General features: G+C 49.7%; 1 protein-coding gene across 1 annotated transcript; it reads right to left on the reverse strand.

Annotated features, from left to right (window-relative positions):
• Positions 1-6465: 6465 nt before the first annotated feature.
• LOC116886247 (carbohydrate sulfotransferase 5) lies at positions 6466-8321 on the reverse strand. Its single transcript, XM_032887660.1, has one exon. The coding sequence runs from the start codon at positions 8310-8312 to the stop codon at positions 7125-7127; it is 1188 nt and encodes a 395-aa protein (XP_032743551.1). The 5' UTR covers positions 8313-8321; the 3' UTR covers positions 6466-7124.
• Positions 8322-8881: the final 560 nt, after the last annotated feature.

Genomic DNA, 8881 nt, shown 5'->3' on the forward strand with positions numbered 1-8881 from the left:
AGTGTTGTACCGTGACGCCACACCCTGGCCCTCACTGTTCCGTTTAAACACGCTAGCTCGTGTTGGAAGACAATGTTTGCGTTGTTCTTTTCTGCCTATGTGATTTTTCAAGGCAATCATTAATGAACCTTTTTCTTTGTGTTAGTCTGCCTTTTTGTTTATTTGCTAGCCGAGTCTCGCTACATAGTCCAGGCTAGATTTAACTAATTTATTTATTTGTTTTATGTATGTGAGTACACTGTCACTGTCTCCAGACACACCAGAGGAGGGCACTGGATCCCATTACAGATGGTTGTGAGCCACCATGTGGTTGCTGGGAATTGAACTCAGGACCTCTGGAAGAGCATTAAGCACTCTTAACAGCTGAGCCATCTCTCCAGCCCCTCCTACTCCCCCCGCCCCAGGTTAGATTTAAACTCACTACGCAGTCCAGGCTGGCATCAAACTTGAAACCTTAGCCTCCCAAGTGCCGAGATTGCAGGCATGTGTTACCACACTCAGCTTGATCTTTTTACTGCAAAGCCCCCGCTGAAAACCTGTGAGACCTTCTCTACAAGGTCTAGCCTAGGAACTGGTGTGCTGGCCCTTATGCTATACTATACCAGCCAAAGTAAGTCAAAGCCATAGCCCAATTCAATGAGGGGAGATGGGCAGACAGTGGAGAGACGGGGAGAGGGAGAAAGGCACATCTTAGTAGCAGGAGCTGCAGTCACGTGGCAGAGTGTGAATGGAGTCATTGATAACTGTTCACTGGTTATGTTGTCCCGAACCAGCACGCAGGGCAGTGCCAGTCAATCAGGGCTGGGCAGTGTTCAGTGATGACTACTTTGGCAGAGTGACAGGATAATCACTTCTGGGTCCCCAGACTTGTCTTTGTTGTCCCCAGTCAACCAGGCCACCTTCAACCTTTGTCCTGAACCCTATCTGGGTTGATTTTGAGGTTTACTTGAAACCTACCAGGTCAGGAGACTCACCCTGAGCCTTGCTCTGATTGCCCAATGGACAAAGATCCAGGATTCACCCCAAGGCTTGCCTATGGTGCTCTACACGCAGAAAGGTAAGCCGCTGTCAATCGGCTGCCCCAGCACCTCCAGAATCAGAGAAAAATGAATGAATTGTAGCAAAGCATATACAATAGAATATGCTATTCATCATGCCATCAGTAGAACGTGTGACTTGAGCCATAGTAAAGGAAACACATGGGTTGTCACTGTCAGGCGAGGTGCTCAGCCCTATCTATACCAGAGACCTCCTGGATCCCAGTAAAGACCAGAATCTTCTCGTTCTTAGCTCTGGTGTCCTACGCAGCTGCTTCACCTCACTATGCCTGTGCACACCGTAGTAACTGGGATGGTCTGTTCTCAGGCTGACTCACTTAACAGTGATCTCCTTGGGAGAAGGGGTGCAGCTGATTACTTTGATCTGCAATGACCAGCGCAAAGCAGGAAGGCAGACTGGGGAAGAACGTGCAGGCAGGAAAGGGATAAGGCAGAGGGACTGCCACAGCCCACCATCTTGCTATTTTGACTTTTGAGATAGCTGCAGACAAGTGCTTGGGTGACCCCCTAACTTCAAGGGACCGTGTCATAGTCAAGGTCACATGATACTGCCCTCCAAGCCTGGTGAGGTCCTTTGCATTGGTCTATCCCGATCTCTAGTATGGTTCATTTGCTGGGACCATTTGTGTTAAAGACGACGCTGCGAATTGAGCTACCTAAGCTAAGCCTTTCTGATGTGGACCCCCAAATCCATATGGTACAGTCCTGCGCTGGGCATCATGTCATGCACCTCTAACCCAGCTCAGGAAGCGGAGGTAGACGGACTGAGAGTTTGAGGCCAGCTCAGACAACATAGTGAGCCGTCAGAGAAGAAAGGAGAGCTAGCAGGCACGTCTCCAAGGCGGTGACATTAGGAGGCAGACTGTAGAGCAATGACTAGGTAGACTAACAGGTTGAAGCCCCCACAATGGTAGGGGTCCCCTTACAAAGCAAGCCTAAGGCTGGCTATGGTGGTGCAGGCTTCTAATAGCAGCACTGGGAAGCCCGTCAGTGGTGGTGCACACCTTTACCCCAACACTCTGGAGGCAGAGGCAGGTGGATCTCTGAGTTTGACGCCAGCCTGGTTTATAGAGTGAGTTCCGGGACTGCCAGGGGTACACATAGAAACTCAAAAAAGGCTAATAATGCTGCTGCTGCCGCTGCCGCCGCCGCCGCCGCCGCCGCCAATGATGATGATGATGGTGATGATGGTGGTGGTGGTGATGATGATGATGGTGATAATAATACCAGCACTTAGGAGGCATGGTTAGGAAGATGACCATAGCTTGGTCATAGGTTGGAAGAGGTCAACCTGTTATACTTAGCTGCATAGAAAATTCCAGGCCACTTTAGGGCTTTATTCTAATACATAACAAGCCCCAGTTTCAAAATAAATAGGCCTCAAAGAGCCGCCCTATCCCTTCCTACAGCTGAGCACAGAACTACAAGTGCTGTCTTTGTAAGTGATAGTCTTTTTTTTTAAAGATTTATTTATTTATTTGTTTGTTTATTTATTTATTATATATGAGTACACTGAGGGGTCTTCACACACACCAGAAGAGGGCATCAGATCTTATTACAGATGGTTGTGAGCCATCATGTGGTTGCTGGGATTTGAACTCAGGACCTCTGGAAGAGCAGTCAGTGCTCTTAACCACTGAACCATCTCTCCAGCCCGTGATAGTCTTTTTTTAAGGAGGTGTCTGATTGTGTCTTTTATATTATCTTCTAGATTTATATTACTTTTAATTATATGTATACGCACAAGAGTGTGGGTGCGTGCCCAGGAAGGCCAGATCCCCTGTTGCTGGAGTTACAGGTGGCCACCTAACATGGGTGCTGAAATTGAACCCTGGTCCTTTGGAGGAGCAGCAGTTGCTTTTAACCACTGAGTCATCTCTCCAGACTGCTTTCCTATTATTTATAAGTTACGCAGTCTGTGCGGATGGAGCTTCATGGTCAACTTGATCCGGTTGAGCTTTACCTCGGGGATTAGTAAAGCACACCTCTGGGTGTGTCTGTACACCCCTAGGTACGTCTGTGAGGGCTTTATCTGAGACCATTAGACCATGAAGGCTCTGACTTAATGGATGAAAAGCTTCAATGACTCCCAATAAGATGGAGTTACTGGAAAGTCGTTAAAAAAGGAATCTGACTGGAAGAAGCCCACAAACTAATGACACGGGGCTGTGTCTTGGTCTGGCCCACTGATACCCCCCTTTTTGTTTCCTGGTCATCATGGGGTAAATTGCTCTGCTCCACCATGACCTTCTGTCACAATGAAACGACATTTCAGAAACTCTGAGCCGTCTCTCCAGCCCTGGTTCCTTCCCTTTCAACTTGCTGTCTCTGAGCAGCTGTGAGAAAAGGGACACAGGCACAGTCTGAGGCATTTTGTTACACTTGCCTAAGTAGACGAAGGCCACTCTCTGAGCTGCCCGCTAACAGAATTAGGGTTTAGTCATCTTTAATCCTAGTACCTGGGAAGCAAAGGCAGGCGGATCTCTGAGTCTGAAGCCAATTTGGTGAGACCCAGGACAGCCAAGTCTATAAAGAGAGAACCCACCTCAAAAATAGACAGATCCATGGATAATAGATTAATTGATTGGTTGATAGATAAGATTAGGGCTTTAAATGTGCTTATATTGTCAACAGGGGCAGAAACAGATTTTTTAAGTGACCTGACCTGTAGCTTGGAAGATGAGAGGGGTGCGTACATCGCAGTTGGCAGCCTAATTGCCCAGCGTGTCTGAAACCCTAGTACCACATAAACCAGATGTGGAGGCGTAGAGCCTTTCATCGTAGCACTCAGGAGGGAGAGGCAGAGGTTTCTCCATCTCGCCTCAGCTGAAGCCGTCTTTGGTTTCTGCCTCCTGCCCTGCAAAGTCCCATGGGAAGGCACCCAACCCTGTTCTAGAAAACCATGGTTGAGATGTCCCAGGTAACTTCTTGTTCTTGGTTCTCGTTACACTGTTTGCTTGCTTCCCCCTGCAACTGCCAACCAGGATGTAGTTTTTCTGTGTTCCTTGTCTTTAAAAGCTCCTTGAAATATGCATTCTGGGCTGCTCTGTGAGAAGTGGCTCTCTCCAGGCAGTCACTGGCCAGCTTAACACAGATTCTCAATTCAATCTTTGATCATCTTGAGTCGTCTTTGGGTCTCTACCTCAAGGAGACAGGAGGATCATAAGTTCTAGACCATGCTGTGGGGATGGCTTAGTGATAGAAAAGTGGTTGCCTGTTCTGAAGACATGAGTTCAAATCTCCAGGACTCACTAAAAGTACAGTGAAGTAAGAGGTGGAGTCAAAAGACTCCCCAGAATCTCACAGACCAGTGTGGTGCGCTCAGTGGAAAAAAACAAGACTCTGTCTTAAAGAAGATGGAGAGGTGGCTCTGAGGTTAAGAGCATGGGCTGCTCTTCCAGAGGACCTCGGTTCGATTCCCAATACCTACTACATGTTGGTTCACAACACATGTACACACCTACACTAACAAGTACATACAACAACACACACACACATACACACACACACACATACACAGAGACACACACACACACACACACACACACACACACACACACACTCACACACACTCCACAGCTGAAGAGAAGGCCGAATGTTCATGGAGTAAAAGCACTTATGATCTAAGTTTGATTCCTGGAACCTACAAAGTTGACCTATGACCTCCACCTGTGAATTCTCACACATACATCATAATACAGTAATAAATTTTTTTAAAAATGTGGAAAGAGAGGACACCCAAGGTTGTGCTTTGACCTCTATGTGCATGCTCTGGCATACACACACCCAGAGTCATACACATGAATCGTGGTTTGAATGAGAATGGTCCCAGAGGCTCAGATATTTAAATGCTTGGAGGAGCTGTTTGGGAAAGGTAAGGTGTAGCCTTGTTGGAGGAGGGGTGGGTTTTGAGTTCTAAAAGCCCTATCCGGGGTTGGGGATTTAGCTCAGCGGTAGAGCGCTTGCCTAGCATGCGCAAGGCCCTGGGTTCGGTCCCCAGCTCCTGAAAAAAAGAAAAATAAATAAATAAATGAATGAATAAAAGCCCTATCCATTTCCCAGTTGGCTCTCTCTTTCTCAGGATGTGAGTTCTTAGCTATTGCTCTACAGCTCCGTCTGCTGCCATGCTTCCTGCTGTGGACTCTGACCCTTTGAAACCGTAAGCCCCAAACTAAATGCTGTCTTTTATACGTTGCCCTGGCCATGCTGTCTTATCATGGCAATAGGAAAGTAACTAAAGCATGAATGTATGCACACCTGTGGGCACGCGCGCGCGTGCACACACACACACACACACACACACACGAGTTTGAAGAGCCTGGGCTACATGATCGACCCCTCCCCCCAAAAAAAGCCTGCCGTCTTCAGATCATGTGTCCTACCCTTTGTCCTAAATCCCACCAGTTATTGAAGGCCCCACCCATGCCGAGAATCAGGAACGAGCAACCACGATGGTGACGATGTTGTGGCAACAATCCCGAGTTCCTGGATCACTGTGTGCCCCCATGTGGTTTCCAGTGCTTGCTGTGTGGACTCAAATCCACTTCCTTGTCCTCCCCTGAGAAAGGAAGCCCTCTCTTCCTTTAAACATTTACTCTACACTTGCCAGCTCTTGTTTCCCGAGTTTGGGGCTAAGCTCTCTGCATGCCCAGCATCCCTTAAAAGAGCCCTTTGCTGTCAGAGCTGGGTGTGGTTTGCAGGAAGTGCTCTCACTCTGCTTGGAAGGATAAAGGTGCGGCAGAACCAACCGTAAGCCATGACCTGCCCACACCAGCCCCCTAGACACTCTTGGCTATGCTTGGCTTGCTGCTCAGACCTCCCCAGCTCTCTCCTCTCACTGCCTCCTTCTAGGCTTTCCCAGATCATAACTTTTCAATTCTCGGTTATAGGCCCAGAATCTTAGCATTTCCTGTTTCCTCCTAGCTGTATTCCTAGGGGAAAAGTATATCTAGGGATTAGTGCTGATAGGAGGCAGATCTATGAAAACCCGAATTACCCACTGTGGTCCCAGAGCAAAGGGCAAATCCATCTCCTTCCTTTATTTTTCTTAAAATGTGACCTTGAACAAGTCCTCTGACTTTTTTTTTTTCTTTTTTTCGGAGCTGGGGCCCGAACCCAGGGCCTTGCGCTTGCTAGTCAAGCCCTCTACCACTGAGCTAAATCCCCAACCCCAGTCCTCTGACTTCTTAAGATGCTTTTCAAGGGGCTGGAGAGATGGCTCAGTGGTTAAGAGGACTGGCTGCTCTTCCAGAGGTCCTGAGTTCAATTCCCAGCAACCACTTGGTGACTCACAACCATCTGTAATGAGATCTGATGCCCTCTTCCGGTGTGAACAAAGACAGCGACAGTGTACTCATATAAATTAAATAAATAAATCTCAAAGAAAAGAGATGCTTTTCACACACGATAGGCTCTAATCTGGATCACGCAGCGTATTTATGATGTTTATTTCCATAATTAGGATCTTTCATCTCAGGACAAACCAAAGGTTCATTAAAAAGCCGTCGTCCTCAGGCATGGGGTATACGCCAAGTCTCCCTCCTAGAAGGTCAGGTAGAGAATCTAAGGGGAAACTACAGAGGCATCCTCTCCGATTCCTCCTTGACCGTGCACATAACTGTCCAAGTCTTTCATGGATTGGGAGGCTAGGGCACAGAGATGGGCAGAGTTCAGGGCGAGCCAATGAGGGGCAGGTGCACAAATTTTAGGAGCCACCCCATAGCAGCGCCCTTCCTCCACTCCTCACCAGACCTGGTATGACCAAAGAGGGGAGAAAGTCAAAGAGAAAGGAAGTGCTTCAGTAGGTGTCTGGCTGCCTCTGTGACCTCAGGAAGTGGACAGCTTTCACTTTCCATCGACAGTACTTGATGGGAATCCAAATCCTAAAGGACCAACCCAAAGGAAAACTATAATCTGGACAAAAAGAAATGTGGGATTTGGACTCCATCCTTTCCTGATACAGGGCAAGACCACTCCCACTTCCGGTCACTTGCTTTTGAGTTCTCCAAGCCCTTTATCATACTCCAATAGACCCTAATGTCAGAGCTGGCTCTCTCCGCTAAAATTCTAAGATTCCGGTTGCTTATCCGTGGACGACGCCCACTTGAAACTGTCCATGCCTCGTGGCAGCAGGAGGTCCAGAGAGAGGTCCCGTTGCTCAAGCTCCGAGTGCACAGGCCGGTAACCGAGCAGCTGCAGTGCACCCGCGCACAGCTCCTGGACCCGGCGAATCTTGGCAAAGGGCAATGTGTGGCGCCAGGCCTGGGATACACTGAGCGCATCCCTGGATGTGGTCTTGAAGGCCTCACGGCGTGCGCCTGGCCCCGAGCCATGGGTGATGTTGTAAATCCAAGTCTGGAGCTGCGGCGTGAGACCCAGGCCAGTGAAGGCATAGAGTTCACGGATTACGGTGAGCGGGTCTCGGGCCAGGTCTTCATAGCGCACCAGGCGGTAGCGATCTTGCAAGAAGGGCGGCGGCTTGTGCAATGCTACCTCTGCGATGCGCACATGGCTGCGGCACACCTCGCTGACCACGCGCAGCCGGGGGTCCGCCTCCACCCACGTGCCGTTGGTACCCAGGACGATGCCATTGTCCCGTGCCAGCGCCTTGGCTGTCTGCTCTCGGGAACGTAGCACGGCCCGCGGGTCGCGTACTAGGTGCACGATGCGCAGGTTGAGCGCAGGGTCGCTGAGCAGCGGGTAGAGCACCTGCAGGTTGAAGAAGCGCACCTCCTTGAGCACTACGTGGCTGTAGGAGCTGCAGGCTTCCTGAGCCAGGCCGAAGGGCCGCGTTGCACACAGAGGCTTACACACCTCCTCGCTGCTAATGTTGCCCCGAGCGAAGGCGTCGCAGACCGGAGGCGAGCACAACGCGCGGCTCACTGCCCACTGGAAAAGATCCGAGATATTGCGGCGCCAGGGCAGGTAGGCATCGAACACGTCCATGTCGCAGAGGAACACCGAACGGATCAGGTCGCGCACGGCCATGTGGAGCGCGGGGGCACTGGCCTGCGACAACGCATCCCACACGTGCCAAGCTGGCTCCATCAGGTAGAAGACATCCGGGTGTTGGCTGAAGAGCTGGCCCACGAAAGACGAGCCGGAGCGCCAGGAGGACAGCACCAGCACATGCACATGCTCCCCACGGCCTGCTGGGGACGATGGCATTTGCCGGGAGACCAGGAAGACCAGGATGCCGGTCTGCACTATCAGGAGCGAAAGCACTACAGTGCTGGAGAAGCGGGGTAGCCGCATGCCTCTGGCTAGAGCCTATAAAAAAGAGAGGCAGGGTTAGGAATTGCAGTTCAAACTTGTGTCCCAGGCCCAACTTCTGCCTGGTGCAAGCTGTGCTCTCTGTGAATTCGTAAGAAGGACCCTAAACTTCTGTTCCTCCTGCCTCTGGCTCCTAAGTGCCGGCATTTCAGGTATGTGTTACCACACCTGGTTTAGCAAATACTAATTTTTTCAAACAAAATTCCTGCCTTTTGCTTAAGAAACCCACTTATGCTGCCCTGGCTTTTCAGCATCCTGCCTCTTTACTTCCTGTTCTGTGATCTTAGGACCAGGCAATCTCACTGAAACTCTATTTACTCATCTGTTAAAGGGGGATAACACAAGCAAGCATCTGGCTTCCGGGATTTGTGGGGAACGACTGAAGGAAGCTTAGGGGACGGAGAGTGTAGTAACTCCCATGGTTGAAGACCACGGTGTGCTTCCAGGTCGTATGATTTTTATTTTAATTAACAAGCTGCACAATTTTTGATATTAAAAATAAACAGGGCCTGGTGAGATGGCTCAGCAGGTAAAGACATATGCTTCCACTC

This window comes from Rattus rattus, chromosome 17 (assembly GCF_011064425.1).
Source record: "Rattus rattus isolate New Zealand chromosome 17, Rrattus_CSIRO_v1, whole genome shotgun sequence".
Classification (NCBI taxonomy): domain Eukaryota; kingdom Metazoa; phylum Chordata; class Mammalia; order Rodentia; family Muridae; genus Rattus; species Rattus rattus.

Coding starts and splice junctions, on each gene's coding strand:
- LOC116886247 (XM_032887660.1), bottom strand. CDS start 8,312: ATGCGGCTACCCCGCTTCTCCAGCACTGTAGTGCTTTCGCTCCTGATA.